The sequence below is a fragment of the Mesoplodon mirus genome (genome assembly GCF_964341445.2).
Source record: "Mesoplodon mirus genome assembly, chromosome: 16".
Taxonomy (NCBI): domain Eukaryota; kingdom Metazoa; phylum Chordata; class Mammalia; order Artiodactyla; family Ziphiidae; genus Mesoplodon; species Mesoplodon mirus.
The window spans coordinates 76601770-76619510 of NC_138992.1; the positions used below are offsets into that span (position 1 = coordinate 76601770).

Consider the following 17741-nt stretch of genomic DNA (forward strand, 5'->3'; position numbering starts at 1 on the left):
TTGGATATTTCAGAGCCAGAGAGACTCTTTTCCTTACAGATGAGATATAACAATTTTAAAGCTGCCAAACTGAAAGCGGAAAAAACAAGTAATGAAATCTAATCACATAAGTTAAATTTAATAATTCAGGTTCATGTATGTATTAAACAATGAGAAAACCTAATGCGCTCCAAAGTCCATCTCTAACAGTGTGTCTTGACATACTCAGTGTAACCATGACAGGCTGGCAGGATGGAGCAGCAAGGATCCAGAAAGTGGGATCCTTGTGTGCAACTTCTACACAGCACTCGAGTAGTTGTCACCTAGACTTCCTCTAATCTTCACTTTTTGGATGGTGAGCAATAGGTCTGATCTATTCAACTCTTTAAAATCTGCAAAGGATAAGTAACACCAGGTGGACAGTGCTCAGTGTGAGTTGCTGAGCTTCTATAAGAAACACTATCAACCATAGAAGTTGATGGCATTCTAAAGAAGCAACTAGCAAAATAACAAGAACAATAGTTTTCTGGATAAAGTAATGTGTAACAGCAAAAGTATAGTTATTATTAATAAAAACGAAGTGATGTGATTGAAAACTGGTACTGTAAACTCTCTGTGCCACTGCATCATTAAAAAAAAAAAGGGACTTTGCTGGTGGCACAGTCATTAAGCATCTGCGTGCCAATACCGGGGACGTGGGCTTGAACCCTAGTCCGGGAAGATCCCACATGCCGCGGAGCAACTAAGCCCATGCACCACAACTACTGAAGACTGTGAGCCTAGAGCCCATGCTCTGCAACAAGAAAGGCCACCGCAATGAGAAGCCCACGCGCCGCAACAAAGACCCAATGCAGCCAAAAAGTAAAATAAAATAAATAAATAAATAAGGTATTCTAGACCAGTTTGAAGGAGATTTCAACACTTTTCTTCAAGGGTCTGACATCTGGTTTCCTTCAGTTTTTTAAAAATTTTACTTATTTTTTTTATACAGCAGGCTCTTTTTAGTCATCCACTTTATACACATCAGTGTACACATGTCAATCCCAATCTCCCAATTCATCCCACCACCACCCCCCAACCACTTTTCCCCCTTGGTGTCCATACATTTGTTCTCTATATCTGTGTCTCTATTTCTGCCCTTCAAACCAGTTCACCTGTACCATTTTTCTAGGTTCCACATATATGTGTTAATATATGATATTTGTTTTTCTTTCTGACTTACTTCACTCTGTATCACAGTCTCTAGGTCCATCCATGTCTCTACAAATGACCCAATTTTGTTCCTTTTTATGGCTGAGTAATATTCCATTGATATGTGTACCACATCTTCAGTATTAAAACTGTATTTTCACTTTTAAAAACAGTAATATAAGCTTTTGGAAGGTCAAACAGTTTTAAGATTTCATACAATAGGAAATTTGCAAGGCAGAAACTTTCTGTAAACAGAAATCCAAAAGTATTAAGTCTAAAAAGATTATGGAAAAACTTAAAATAGACCTGAAGGAAGGAATTTAAACTGAGTAGAGGATTACAAGTAATCCTCTTTTTAAGGGATGAATCCTTGAGATTGGCACCAAATTGATTTGGGCAACAAAACTAATTTTCTAGCTTTCTTCTACGCAAAGGCTATGTTCTACTAACTGCCCTCACAAAATTTTACTAACAAGAAAATTCATATAGAGATAAGTTGTCACTTATTTTAAATGCTTCAAAAATATTCAATTTATTCATATTTTATGTGTTATATAAATTTTTATTTAGAATATACTAGGAAGGTTTTCCTAACATAGTTATACTGTCATATTTTATTAAAATTACTGGAGTATATTAAAATATTAGGATTTTAAAAAGCATTGCTCCCCAGTGCTTATTTTCAGAATGATAGTCAGGCTGTGCTTCTAACTCAGAATGAAGGGGAAGGGAATTCTGCAACATGAAGTTGTAATAATTCATAAATATCTTGCTCTTAGACCCACTTACATGGGGAAGGAACGCTCCCTAGACAATTAGATATCGAGAAAGACAGAGAGAGGATTTTGGTTTATTTGGAAAGCAAGATTAAATATCTTTTGTGCATTAAGTCCTTCATGAGAAGAAGTGACTGAATCCTTTTATTACCACATCCTTTTCCTAAGAGATATTTGTTTGCTTGAAATAAGGACCTTAAATTGCTTTGGAAGCTTCATGAAAACACTGTAAGGCTGTACTTTTTATAACTAAAAGGACAAACAAACATTTGAGGAATCATCAGATCAGTCACAGAAATCATGTACAATTATTTAAAACATTTGCCAAATCAGTGTTTTGTTCACACCTGACATAGAAAATGTAATGCAAATGGTATAACTTAAGGAAAAAATAATAATGTAAGAATGATACGGATGTGTGTGTTAGTATATAAGGACAAAGGGAAACGGTGAGAACTTCCAGAATGAAAAGAAATGATGCCTTTGAGCTTTCAAGAGTGTAAATAGGTCAATAAAACAAATTTTTAAAAGTGAGATATAAGTAATTAGCACTCTGGGACTTGAAAGATGTTTTGGAAAAACAGAAATAAGTACTTTATGTAACAGTTGTGCATTTATGGAGCTCTAACAGAAGAGTGGGTACATGCTAGCATATTAATAAATCCAAGAAAATGTTATTAAGATAACAAAAATAAAAGATAAAATCACATTTTTATCAATGATGATCATTGTATTTCATTAAGAAAGGAAGCAGGCTGTGCATAGGGGCTGGGTGTTCTGGACAAAGTCACTCTTGCTTTGATCTGCCTCTGGGGTTCCAACAGACCTAGCTCAGTCAGGGGAACCTAGGTCCTCACTGAGAGCAGCAAGACTCCTTGAGTTTGCAGTCAGTGAAGACTCTAAAAAAAAATCAGGGAAATTTAGTTCTATTATTGGAGGAAACAAATTAAAACATATTTTAAGAAGCTTGGATTTTAGGAAGTGATTACACATTTTAAAGCAATACATTAAAAAACCAAGAACTGGAATCATTTAAAAATGAGGTATAAAATGTAAAACAATCAATAAACCTTCTAAGAAAAACTGTTATTTAAAAAATGTAAAGGGCTACAAATATGTTCGGAAAATGCAGAGACACATCGTTTTTACTAAGATGGTCTCCCTTTCAGAACCTGAAAGACAAGCGTTTCTGCAAACATCAGCACACGTGTCAACCACTTTGAATGATGTCAGTCTCCACTCCCTGCTCCCATGTGTCTCCTTGTGTGATGGTTGGCAGGACAATTACTATTGTAATTGCTTCCACATCATTCAGGTAGGGCCTGTCCTTCTCTCACCAGGAAGAATCTGACCACTGGACTTGAACTCCTAAGTCCAGCTGTAGGATGAGATCCAGGTCACAGGGACACGGAGGTGTCCTCCGGGGGCAGGTGACACTGGCCCAGTTACTCGTGGTTTTTCCTCATTCTAAATGTTCACTTTTGTGACTAATTTTATATTCCTACTTCTGCAATCTTTTTATTAGTGAGACCCTCAAATTGAGTAAGCGACAGGTGCCATGACATCTGGACACTCCTGGGGATTGACACCCATACCCGAGGGCTTTTATGGTGAAGTGTGTCCGGTGTGGCCTGAGTGTGGCCTCAGTTCATTGTCTAGGCCACTGGCTTTGCCGCTTTCTAGAAAATATCTGCTGACCGGCCCTCCTTCTTCCTGGTTCTGCAAAAAACAACAGAATTCTAGTTTTTGTTTTTTTCCATCTTTCTCTAATCTCCATACTGCTTGGGTTCCCCTCCGATTGTCCAGTCCTAAGTCTGAGACATGTCACATCTGCGATTTCTACTGGACACGTCAGTAGTCAGATGTGCACACTGTTGAACGCTCAGAGCTCAGGGCCGAGGTCAGGGAGCACGTGTGCATGGGGGGGCGTCAGCGTGGAAACGTCGGGGTGCCCACGGCGCAGAGGGGATGAGATCTACTGCCGGGGAGCGGTCGGCCTTAGGTAAGAGCAGGGACGGGCCGTCAGGACAGGGCTGCCGGGGGCCGCAGTAGCCCCGCTGGCTGAGGACTTCGTAAGGAGGCGGTAGAGGGTCACCCCCGGCGAGCGCGAAGTGTGTGTTGACGTTGCGGGAAAGGAAGGAGCTTTAACCTCCGTCCTGCTGGATTAGGCCAGAGGACAGACCAAGGAAGCACTACAGCGCTTGTGTGAGGCAGAATTAAAGGCTTTTTTGAAGTCCGGACTGCGAAACACGGTGTCTTTCTCCAGCTCCGTTCGGCTGCACTGCTTGGTTAGGCTCAGAGCTCGGGCCGTCGCTCTGCAGAGTCAGATGGGCCAGAGCAGTGGGCGGGGACGGCCTCTGCGACACGTGGCTCACTTGAGGGTGACGGCGACCGGAACGTCTCCTTGGTGACGTCTTCCGCCGCCCAACCCTCCCGCCCCCCGGCCCCGCCCCCGCCCTTCCTGGCACCGGTCCTCTCCGGCCCGGATATCCGCCGCAGCCCTGGGACCGCCTCCTCCGCGGATCCCAGCGCATCTCACGGTGGAGACTGGAAGGCCGGCTGTGCTACGGCTCGCGCTCGCCCTCCTGCCGGGCCTCTCCTTCGTCCTTCACATAAGGTTCATAGTCCTGTTTCTCGTCTTCGCACCCGAGCACCGGCACAGACCTCCTACCCAAGCAGATCACTGCGGTGCTGAGCGTTTTTAGCTGTGGCGAAGGACACACACTCCTCGCACACCTGGACGCGCTCACACATGCCCTCCTGAGCCCGGGATGCGCCCTCCTCGTCCGCTCACCGAACTCCTAACCCTATAACCGCAACGCATCCTCCGTCCAAATGACCTTCTAAATCCCCTCATCAGCTGGGCTTTCTGTGAGCTCCGGCACCTGTACAGTTGTGCTGAATCCCTGGCACCCAGTGGGGCGATCGGCACATGAATGATACTCAACGAATATTTGATAAATGAATTCATAAATAAAAACATTCACAAACCAGTGAAAGAACTGCTAATCTTCACAACAACCTGTGCTTTCTTCGTCCCACGGACCAGATGAAAAGGTCGACAAGTCCACAGAGCCTGACACATCGGCAAAGGGCAACACATGGAAGTGAGAGTTGCCATTTTCTGCCATGTCCCTTATTCTGAACCCTTGCTCTCCCCCTTGGTGCCGGGCTGGCTTTCTCATTGACGTTTCTTTCCTATTTATCAACGCTTATACCGAGAGAGAAAGAAGCCAGAGTACAACGTTGATGGGCACAGATTTTTGAGACAGGCTGCAAGATTCACATCTTTAGGTCTGAACTTTACCAGCTGTGTGACCTTGAGTTATTTATTTAAACATTCTTTGCCTCTGTTTCCATATCTGTAAAACGGGAATAATAGGAACTGCCTCACAGTGGTGTAGCAAAGGTTAAATATATTATTATATAAGCACTTAGAACAATACCTGGCACTGCACATGAACTATATATTCTGGGTAACTATTACTGCTTCATTTTTGTTGTTATGGTTGTAGCTTTGGGTCAGAAGAGAGTGGGTTTTCCTGATAGTGGTCCGAGGCCAGATGTTCTGTGGTCCAGATCACTGAAATGTGCGTTATGTGAGGGACCCCTTTCTGGAGAGAGAAGCCTGCCCCTCGCCCAGCTGCACAGGACTGTTACGTGGTGGGACGGGTGACTGGATTACAGAAGGTGCCCCTTCGACTCGCTCCCCGGACCCAACCATCGGAGTCTGGGCTCCTTGGGAAGCCAGCCCTCCTCCAGGCACTGATCTGCATGCAGGAAAAGAATCCATTTCGCACTGAGCCTTACATCCATGCCTCTGTTCTTGTGCTACGTGAAGTTTCCCTTTGTGAAAGACAACCTTCAACCGATAATGCTGTATGTCAAGTGTAAATCCAGGAAACATGGAACATGCCTGCTGCCCTCATGAAGAGAGCTTTCCTATGTAAAAACAAGTGACAGTAGACGTGTATTAATCAATGTCTGAAAATATTATCTCCAGGCCTCATAATCTAGGTAAAAATTTTCCCAAAGCAACTAATAGGCTTATAGCAAATTTTATGTGGGAAGACCAATGAGACAGGCTGTTTGATTTTACTCTGGGCAGAGTGCTAATACGTGGGCACTTTCGGATAGTCACGATAGCAGTATAAATTATTATGGCTCTTCTGGGGACAATTTAGATACATAAACCTAGCCTCTTGACCATATCAGGATATTTCCACCCAGGATGTCCAAAATTCAGAATTTAGATTAAAGGAAGTTAACAAAAGTTTGTGGGCAAAGATCAATTCTTTGCTGGGTTTTTTTTTTTTTTTTTTTTGGCCTCTTTAACCAAACGTGTGTCACCCTAAGAAAAATGTAAGCTCAATGAAAGCAGGGCTTTTTCTGTGTTTGTCTCCAGCTGTTCAGTGCTTAGCCGATAACCTGGAAAGTAGCAACACTCAACAATTATCTGTTAAATAAATCAAAGAATGGCAGTTGTGATATGTGTGATAGAACAAATGTGGAGGTATCTAAATGGCAAAACTCAGGTACTGGCCAGAAAATATGGCCGAATGATCAGATAGATAAAATAAAACAATAAGTCGTATTTCTTGAAGAATATTAACTGACATAAAAATCTCAAGTCATATTATATGAAAAAGCAGATTCAAACCAAATTCTAACTTTGCACAAATAATTTTAAAAAAGAGAAATAAAATAATGAGTGTTTTTATGGAGCCGGGCATAATTCTTAGTCTCTCCTTTAAACTTGTCCTTATAGACTGCATTATTTTTAAAAGTTCAAAATAAAGACCAGGTAGCTACTTGGAAATAATTTAAGACTAAACAACAATATAGAAATGCAGGCTGGCTTACTATTATGAAAAAGTTATATTAATGTATGGATAGGGTGTGGACAAATAAACTGTTAGGGTAGTTAATTTCTGGGTTTCTTTATCTTTTCTTTCTCTCCCTCCCTCCCTCCCTCCCTTCCTTCCTTTTTTCCTGTATCTCTTTCATTCTTTCTTTTTAATTTCACTAGTTCTTTTTTTGGTAAAAAAATAAAATTCCATTAGAAAGCTATCTCATTAGTTATTTTGGTAGTTACTTTGGAGCTGGGTACGATCTCCTTTTCTTCAGATGCTGGCACATTTTTTAGGAGTTGCCAGAACTGCTTTGCTGACAGTAAACTCAAGGGTATCAGAGTTTTTCCACCACCATGAGTCCCACAATAGAACCAAAACCATCCACAGCAAGGAGCAAGCAATGACCTCTATTTTTATTTAGCTCTTGTGCTCTTGTGAATGTTAGCTTTAATCTAGGATTCTTCTGGACGAAGAAAAAATTATGAACACTTTGGAGGTAATCATATTTTCTTTGTCTCTCTGCCTTCAGACACTTTTGATTCTATTCATTATGTTGTAAATGTTCCAGCATTTTCTATTCTACTGATTCTTTAATTGGAAGAGAAGTAACTGACGTAAAACACAAGGAACTTAGTTCTCCTTGGTTACACAAACAAGGTCAACCTTAACTAGGAATTAATATCAATCTGTAGTACTTCCAACCCTACAGACCCCAGATTGGAAAGGAACAAGATTATTATTTAGGTTTTATAAATTATTCCCATTTTGTTTCTTAAAAATGGCCACAAAAACTGTTGGGAATTTTACAGAATTCTCAATGACTTTCCATTGCAACAATCCTGTGTACAGCACAGAAATTTAATTGATTTATGACAATTATATATTTGTTTCCACACCCAGAGAGACAACCTAACCATGGGATTTAAACATATTTTAAACATACCTTTCTTTGCATATACCTTTATATTTTTTGTATTTTTTAATTCCAAGTCTTATCCAAATCTTTCTCTTCTGTATTTTACACAGCAAATAGGACTATGGTAATAATTGAGGTTTAAACTCAGCCTATTTCCAGTTGACCTTCTACTTCATCCTCAAAGGACCCCTGACAAGCTTCCTCCCGTTTCCACTGCCCCCCCAGATGGAGGAACCTCGGAATCTGCTTCAGAATTTTCGAAGCCGAGCCATTTCTCTTCACTCTACCTTTTCTCATACGTGTTTTTATTTTCTTTGTCTTTACCTTGTATTTTCCTTCATATCCATGCATCACTTGTTTTCATGAACTACCTATTAGCCCAGAACCCCTCCTGGCCGAGGAAAAGCCATTACAATCATCACTGCTTGCTGGTCCTACCTTGAGAACCTTGCACATAATCTCATAAACTGAAAACGTTTTCTCTGCTCGGGTCCAGTCCCACGTGGTCACCTTGAAAAGATGAGAAACTAATACATCATTTGTTTTAGAAAGATGGCCCCTGCTTTTCTCTTTATTATATGCTATGGTGGACACATGAAGCTTCACACGTGCACTAGGCCGTCTCTAAGTTGTGAGGTTCTCCTCCTAGACGTCCTTGACCTTCAACAATGTTTCTGTTTCCTTTCTCCTAAGTTTCACACCATTTCCCTCCCTCTTTCAGCAGATGTTTTATATTATAAGTAACAATTTACCTTTGCTCAGTGTCTTGATGTGTTTTAAGTAGTGTGTGCATTCTCTCTACATAAATACAAAGTGGTTTTATTTTGGGGTGGGATTCATTTTTTTATATGGGGAATATAGCCAATGTTTTGGGTAACTGTAAATGGAAAATACTAAGTGTTCATATTTCACACATATAATAGTTTTTTTTCCATTTACCACCTGTTACACGCAAAGAATACTAGATACCATATCCATGCTGGCTTTGATTTTTAAGAAAGATATAGTTTACATGAGGAAGTCATACAATGTTCTGAACATCGTGAAACACCAAACACTACAGTGAAGCTGTTTCACTTGTGTCTGGAACATGTATTAGTCTGTCCAGTCATAAGAAATTATTCAGAGTAGGAATAATGTAAAAGGTATAAATATTTATGTTTTTTTCCCCTGTCTTCCGGGTGATTTGAACTTTGTGTAGACATAGATATTCGAAATTACAGCAAGCCTAACCTGATCACACCAAGACCCTATGTAGTATTAGACCTGTAAGTGAGCGGTCTGGCATTTAATATTTATAGGCAATAAATATTCATTGAGAATCTACTGTTGTGTAAAGTACATGTTTCCAAAAGCAAGACCTTAGGTGCAGTAGATCGCCATACATATTTAATACGAAGCCTGATGACAAGATATGGGATGTAACAGATTATCACAAACTCCATTGATTTGACTTAGACAGGCCTGTGCCATGTAGATAAACATATTCAGCCTGTCATAAATGTCGAAACAGAAATGGCTTCTAGGTTTTTCAAGGAGTATAAAGCCAATGTTTAATGCGAGAACATATATCTTTAGCAGGAAATTCTCAGAAGCATTTGGACTGTTTTCTATTTTTTTCTGTATCTTATTTTTGAAATATATTGGTAATATATCATTTGTTATTGTTAAGCTGATGTCACTCTGTTGTGATAATATGGGAAAAATAAGGAATGTTGAACAGAAACACTTACCGGAGGTGCCGGAAACTTATAAAGACACGAGCCCCTCAGGGCTAGGAACGTCGGCGAGTACGCGCGGTCCTGAAGGGGGTCTTGTTCCCGTGTTTCACACCAGCCCATGTAGACAATCTGCAAGGAAACAGAACACGATTACCTGTCAAAAAAGCCTCATTTCAGGTGGCTTATGTGTTTTTTTTGTATCTTTTGTGGTATTTTAATTTTCTCATAAAATTATCAGTTTAATTGATGCAAAAATTATATTAACCAGATTTACCTTCAATAAATGAGTGTGAACCACTCATAAGATTTTATAATATGTTTCCATCAATGTTTATCAACAAACAAACATGTTACCTTCACGGAACCAACAATTACATTGATAACTGATTTCTCAAGAGAAAGAATGAAAACCAGAATATCATGGAACATAAACTTCAATGCATAAAATGAGAACAACAACCAGCCTAGAATTTCATATGCAGCAAAATTATTATGTTTTTCATGATTTAATAGGGCTAACCCAAATTTAGGATATTGTTATGTATCTATATTTATACTGATGGATTAGGTCTGAAAGTCACAGCAACTGGGCACTGCTTTCTCTCAACTGACAAATATATTCAGAGAAGAGAAATATTTTGACTTATAGTATATCACTAGTCTAACTTTGTGTTTGCTTTCCACGGGGAAAAAAAAGACCTCAACAAAACACCTTCCTATTTACATGTAAGTCGTCCTCAACCTGAGAAATATTACAGGAGGTTAATGCAGTTAAATGTGCTACCATTAGCTCAGAATCACATATAAAATTATTCGGAAGCAGATTGTACATATCTATTGTGCTGTTTGTTGCCTCAGCAACAATTAGGTTGAGATTTTTTGGCTTTAGAAAGTGTGAATGTCTTATTTTATGGTGACAATATAGTACATTCGGCCCTGAGTAAGGGTTCCGCACGCACTGACGGATTCAACCAACTGCGGATTGTAAACACAGTACACAATCTGCAGTTGTTTGAATTTGCAAATTAGAACCCGCGGATATGGGAGAGGGGTTTGTGGCCCTTGAGCATCTGCAGGTTTTGGTTTTGTAAACAGTCCTCTGCAGGTACCAAGGGACAGCTGTATAATCTGGATAATAAACATAGCAGTTAGACAGGAAGAAGCAAAAATGTTAAATAAACATGTTGCACTGGTCCCTGTTTGCAACATAAAGACAACTTTGTGGGTATTAATGACTATTAACACTAGACCCAGTAGACATGGTCTACTCTATCTTGCTATCATATTGTAGAGAAACAGTTGCTTTTTTTCTTTTTCCTTCTTTTTCCTCCTAAAAGCAGATTTAATCCTCAAAGAAACACAATACTGAGCAGATTATTCAAAACATTTGCTAAGATCTTTTATGACAAATATATGGAACACACTAGATAATGAAATGGAAAAAAAACCATAGAAATGCTATTTTTAAACTTTGGAAACATTTTACCTGCTTTAAAATGTGATTCAAAGTTTTTCCTGGCTTTCATTTCTTTTTAAATTTAGTTATTCCATTACTATCTAGGTTTGCACATTGGTCCTTAATTTGTTCCCTTTAGCTATTTTTAACTTTATTTGAAGGAGTTCATTCACAAATCTTTGAATGAAATTAAGAAAACCATCTCATTCACAATAACAACAAGGGGATAAAACACTTAGGAATAAACTTAACCAAAGAGGTGAAAGACTTGTACACTGAGAATTATAAAGCATTAACGAAGGGAATTAAAGATACAGATAAATAGAAAGACATCTGTGTTCATGAACTGGAAGAATTAGTATTTTAAGATATCCATAATATCCAAAGTGACCTACCAAAGCAATGCAATCCCTATCAAAATCCATATGGCTTTCTTTACAGAAGTAGGAAGATCATCCTAAAATCCACAGGGTACCACAAAAGACCCTGAATAGCCACATCAATACTGAGTAAGAAGAACAACCTAGAGGCATTTCATGTGCTGATTTTAAAATGTGTTACAAAATAGCAATAATCAAAGGAGTAAGACACTGGCCTAAAAGCAGATGTAGACCAATGGAGCAGAGTAGAAAATATAGAAATAAAACCATGCATACGTATATGGTCCACAGATCTTTGACAAAGGTGCCAAGAACACCCAATGGGGGATGGATAGTCTCTGCAGTAAATGGTGTTGGGAAAACTTAATATCCACCTGAAGAAGAATGAAATTGGACCTTTATCTTACACAGTATAAAAAATCAGTTCAAAATGAATTAGATTCTTAAATGGAAGACCTGAAACCATCACAGTTTTAAACCATTATGCATTTCTGACAGCTGGTGAGGCTTTGATCCTTCACTTCTAATATAAACTCAACCCACTGTGTATATATGTGCCCTGAGGCACATGGCAAGGATGTTCCTTGTAACATTATTCTTGGTCCCAGCCATGTACAAATGGCTTAAAATAAACCATGTACCCTACGATACATTCTGTAGATGAATATAGTAACAAACTGTGATATCATAAAGGAACAGCATACAGCAAGGAAAATGACTACACTATAGTTACATGGAACAACAGAAGTGAACCTCACAGAATGCCGTGTTGAATAAAAGAAGGAGATATATAATCATATATATATATATATACACACATATATATAAAACCTATATCAGATATATATATATATATATATATATATATATATATATGATTTGATTAAGATAAACTATAGTCGTGTTTTGGAATGCATTCTTGGTTGGAATAAAAAGTATTTCAGCAAAGAAGACAAACGGTCAGGATAGTAGTTACTCTAGAAGCCTGCAAGCCAGTTGTGCATGGGGAAGAATACAGAGGGGGAAACAGAATCTAAGCTGGAACAACCCACTTTTCTTGACCCAGATTGTGGTTATACAGGGGTTTGGCTTTTGAATAATCAAGCTGTACATCTATGTTTTATGAACTTTCTATACATGTATTATATTTTATAAAATCCCATTTTTAAAATAGCACACACTGTGTATTATTAATAATGGTTTTATAACAAACTTATCTTAAAAATAATAGAGTTGTGAGTTTTATAGCAAGAAAGTCTTCCAACAAACAACAGGGTTAAATTGCCCTGTCAGTCTGCGGCCATTGCTATGATATAAAATTTTAGTTATGAATTATATCAACTTAATCATTATATTATTTCTCAATTAAGTCAGTCTTTAATTTTAATTCAATTTGATAAAACTTACAGTTTCTCTGTGTTTATGACTTCTCTGCATTGGCAAGAGGAAAAAAGAGATTAAAGTGGTGTACATAATCATGAGAAGGAAATCTTTGAGCTTCCTAAGACTGTGAAATTTGAGCTTGCTGTCTCTTCCCACCTCTATAATTTGCTGGAAGCTGAAATATTAAGAATGATATACTGATATTTTTCAAGAATTATCTTTAAATATAATTTTATTAGTTTGAACTGAATGTAACTTGGAGGAATGAACTGAGGATGTAACTAATAAAAATGGGATTATCGGATCTGTAAGGGATATTTCTTCATGTTTGTTCTCCAGGCCAAAGATCGACCTAATCACTTTCTGTGCCAAGGAAAAGGGTTGTTCTCAGTTCTGCAGAAAGACCAAAAGACACTTCCTGTTTCTCATCATTACCTTGACTCCTGTGAAATGATTATATGGTTGAGGAGACATAATGCATTTTCAGAAAATTCATCCTACACTTGTCACAGCAAATAATAACTCTAAAGAAAAACTGTATCACTTAATCTTATTTTAAAAGAAGAAACAAATAGCAATATAAGCATAAGGATATTTCAAATAGAATATTTTAGAAACAAGTAGAATTAAAAGAAAATAGTTTCCTATACCTATGAAATGACAAGCGAACTGCCAACCATGTATCACACACTTTTCAGATAAATATTTCGAAGACTTACCTATTTTTTCAGCTTTATTGAGGTATAAATTGACAAATAAAAATGTAAATTAAGGACCAGGGCAAGGCAAATGAGGCACTCTACTTAAATACACCAAAAACACTCAGTAACCAAGGTAAGTAATATTTTAAAAATTCAAACTGCAAAGTGTCACCAGCAAAGCCCATTAACAAATTCCCAGGAAATAAAAATAGAATCTGGGTAATAAAATAATGGTGTTATAATTTAGAGACCCATCGATGGGCCAACTTTCTCCATCTCACAGCCGGTATTGGGGCCAGGGTGTACTACATAGGAAGATTAAATGTTTTCGGGTTGCTGATGATACCCAGAAAACTTCCAATTCTGCAGAATGCACCCTAATGGCCTACCCCCAAACAAAAGGGGCACTGGAAGGGAGAATCCCTCACAGTCCCCGCAGGGGGATGGAAATGGCAGATCCTGGCCACTACCTCCAAGGCATATGGTTTGAACAGATGTTGAATTATGGGGCCCAGGGGCTCCTAAGTGGGTGCTCTGATTGACCCTCAAGGAGCCCTGGCTGACGTTGGACATAGGGAGAAAGACTGCAGAGTTCTTAGTCAACACTGATGCCATTTACTCAGTAATGAACACGAGATCAGGCACACCCAGTCACAAGAGCTGTAATATAATAGGGGTATCAGGGAAGGCCCAAGAATGAGCATTCACAGAGTCATTAGACTACAAACTGAACAAACATACCCTTACCCATTCCTTCCTATATGTTCCCCAAAGCCCTATACCCCTGCTAGGAAGGGATATAAAAAAAATGTAAACTATTAAAGTGATTTAATATACACATATATTGTGGAAGAATGCTTCCTATCTAGTTAATCAACATATCCATCAACTCCCATATTTACTTATATATATATGTATATATATATATATATATATATATATATATATACACATGCACACACACATACACACACACACACACATATATATATGTTGAGGACATTTAAATTCTAATCTGTTAGCAAATTATAAATATACAATGCTGTGTTATCAATCATAGTCACCATGCATACATTAGGTCCTCAGATCTTGTTTACCTTATACACGAAAGTTTGCATGCTTATCCAATCTCTCCCCATTTCCTTCACACCCCCCCCCAGATGCTGGAAATCATTTTCTACCCTATATTTCTACGAGCTTGACTTTATTTTTTTTTATTCCACATATAAGTGATATGGTGCATTCTTTTTCTTTCTCTTTTAGCATAATGCCTTCAAGCTTCATCCATGGCAGGATTTCCTTCATTTTCATGGCTAAATAATATTCCATATATATGTGTACATATGTATATATATGTATATCTGTGTGTGTGTATATATATACACACTCTTCAATATCCTGTTTTCATTTCCTTTGAAAATATACCCAGATGTGGCATTGCTGGATCACACGGTAGTTCTATTTTTAGTTTTTTTTTTTTCTTTTTGCGGTACACGGGCCTCTCACCACTGTTACCTCTCCCGTTTCGGAGCACAGGCTCCGGACGTGCAGGCTCAGAGGCCATGGCTCATGGGCCCAGCCGCTCCGTGGCATGTGGGATCCTCCCGGACTGAGGCACGAACCCGTGTCCCCTGCATTGGCAAGCGGACTCTCAACCACTGTGCCACCAGGGAAGCCCAAATGGTAAATTCTTGAAGCAAAATTATCATAGCACACGAAGTCCTTCACATTTCTTAACATGGGTCCACTAATTTGTCTCTAACTTTTTCTCAGCCAAAGTGAAGACAGACAGACTTATCTGATCTCCCTGGGCTAGTGTGGCCCTCGGGCCCTCAGTATCAGTGTCCTCTGGGAGCCTGTTAGAAATGCACAGTCTCATGCCCTATCCCACACCTACTTAGTCGGAAACCATGGGGCTGGGGCCCAGCACTCTGTACCTTAGCAAATCCTCTGGCAGATGCTGATGCTGCCTCGATTTTGACATATTTATGGCTAAGTCGGGGAGTAAACCATCTGATTATGTTATAATCCCAGCAGCTGGTGAGGCTGTGTATTACTGAGAACGGTGTTCGTTACTTAGGATAGAAGAAGCCGTAAGGAAAGTGTTGTAGTACTGCTGACCCTTGAACAACGTGCACTGAACTGTGAAGGTCCACTTTCATGTGGATTTTTTTCAACAGTAAATATTACAAGACTACACGATTCTGGTTGCTTGAATCCGCACTTGTGGAAACACGTATATGGAGGAAACTTGGCTACAGAGTGCCGACTGTAAAGCTATATGCAGATTTTCCACGTAGAGGGGGTTGGCACCCCTAACCCCATGTTGTTCAAGGTCAACTTGAAAGAGAAAAAGAAATGCAGGTTTCTTGGTGAACAGGGTATTTCCAAACACAACTGTGGTGGACAAGCTTGTTGAAGACCCATCCCACTTCCAGGAACAGCTGGAATAAAAGATGCAAAAAACCTAAAATGAGGATAAAACCGTTTTAGAAGTTATTTCAGTGTTATCAAGGCACAAAGACGTAAGCAGCCCAGCTCCTAGTGGAAGGAAAGCTCAGATGGGTGAGGACACTTTCGGGGTCACTTCCCGGCTTCAGGGTCTCTCCCTTGTGAGCTGGCTCCTGGGGGCTGAAATGGTGGGTCTCAGTAGATTCAAGGTTTAAGTCACACATGTTGGATTTCAGTTCCTTCCAAGAAAAAACTCAGCAGGATACAACATAAGAGTAAACATAAATGAGTAACAGGCCAGGCCTCATAAGGATGGGAGCCTAGTTCACAAGCACTCAATCCTGATTGCGGTTAAATTGTACTTCTGATTTTATTTTGCCAGAAATAAAAGTAACGCTCTGTGAAGGAAGATATCCTCTGGAGCCTCAAGTCACATATATGATTTTTACATGCAATGTCTACTCTTTATGCAATATTGAGAAACCATACAAGGAGGCAAAATTAAATAGATTTCAGAAAATCAGGAGAGAAAAGACAATAGGAGAAGCACACATGCGTAGAAGATTCAGATTTTGGATGTACCAGATTCAGAGTTAAAAACTTGTATACTCAGTATCCTCAAAATTTAGATGATTAGTTCAAAAATTGTATCAGATAACTGGAAATTACAAAATAATAAGACACATATCTAGAAATAAAAATAGAATAGCTGACACTTCAGCTCAGTATCAAGACGTGTAGAAGTTTACATAGAGCTGAAGAGAGGAACACAGAATTAAGTGAATTTAACACTGCATACGAATCAGCGTAACAATCAGTTGCATTTCTATGCTCAAGGGGTAGACCATTTTTCGACCCCTTGAGTGCGTGTACGTGGGTGTACACAGCTGATTAGCAGAAGTTTAAATGTTACAACTAAAAGCAGGTGGAGTAACAGATGTTTCCCGAGGTCACAGTGATCGAAGATGGATACAGAGGCCAGAGAATAAGAATCCTTGCGGTACTCCTCCCCCTGCAGACCTTCAGAATTCATCTCAAATCCCTGAATCAGGGCTTCCCTGGTGGCGCAGTGGTTAAGAATCCGCCTGCCAATTCAGGGGACACGGGTTCGAACCCTGGTCCGGGAAGATCCCACATGCCGCGGAGCAGCTAAGCCCGCACACCACAACTACCGAGCCTGTGCTCTACAGCCCGTGAGCCACAACTACTGAGCCCGTGTGCCACAACTACTGAAGCCCGCGTGCCTAGAGCCCGTGCTCTGCAGCAAGAGAAGCCACGGCAATGAGAAGCCCGTGCACCACAACGAAGAGTAGCTCCCGCTCGCCACAGCTAGAGAAAGCACGCGTACAGCAACAAAGACCCAACGCAGCCAAATATAAATAAATAAAATAAATAAATTAATTTTTAAAAAAATCCCTGAATCAAAGGAGCAGAGATGTGTGTCTCCCAAATCACAACCACCTCTATGATCCACCGGCCTTTATTTCAGACTGCAGCGTCCAGGGCACCTAAGAACCACGTCTGCTTCTGATCTTGTTTCCAAGAGACTGTGACACAAGCGAGTCTGCACTGATGATGCTATGTGGCCATGGCAACCACGGCGCACCTCACCGGAGTTTTCCCTCAGCATCTTCTGGGGTGGAGCCTGGACCGCCCCCCCGCCCCGCCTTCTACTACGGGTGCCTCCTGTCTCCTCCGCCCCTTGTTCACCTGGTCAGCGACACCCTCCCAGCACCTGAGGCCATTTTGCTTAAGAAACGGGCCAGACTATGTCCCGTCACAGCCTTGATGTTACATGGCCTGAAGGCCACCCTCCCCCTGGGAGCCAGGCCGGCCCGCCCTCCCCCAGGGCAACAGCCAGGCCCTTGGGGCACTTCTCCCCGGGAGGGAAGACCCCTCTCCCCGGCCGCGCTGCTACCGTCGGGCGCCTGCCG

The 17741-nt window shown here is 40.0% G+C and overlaps 1 protein-coding gene across 1 annotated transcript in view; it reads right to left on the minus strand.

Moving 5' to 3' along the window:
- Positions 1–17741, minus strand: part of SNTG1 (syntrophin gamma 1) — a 397584-nt gene that overhangs the window by 40832 nt on the left and 339011 nt on the right. The window contains exons 14-15 of the mRNA XM_082601780.1: positions 9449–9565; positions 8154–8225 (exon numbers count right to left, since the gene is read on the minus strand). Coding sequence (XP_082457906.1) covers positions 8154–8225; positions 9449–9565 — 189 coding nt within the window. The remainder of the gene's footprint in view (positions 1–8153; positions 8226–9448; positions 9566–17741) is intronic.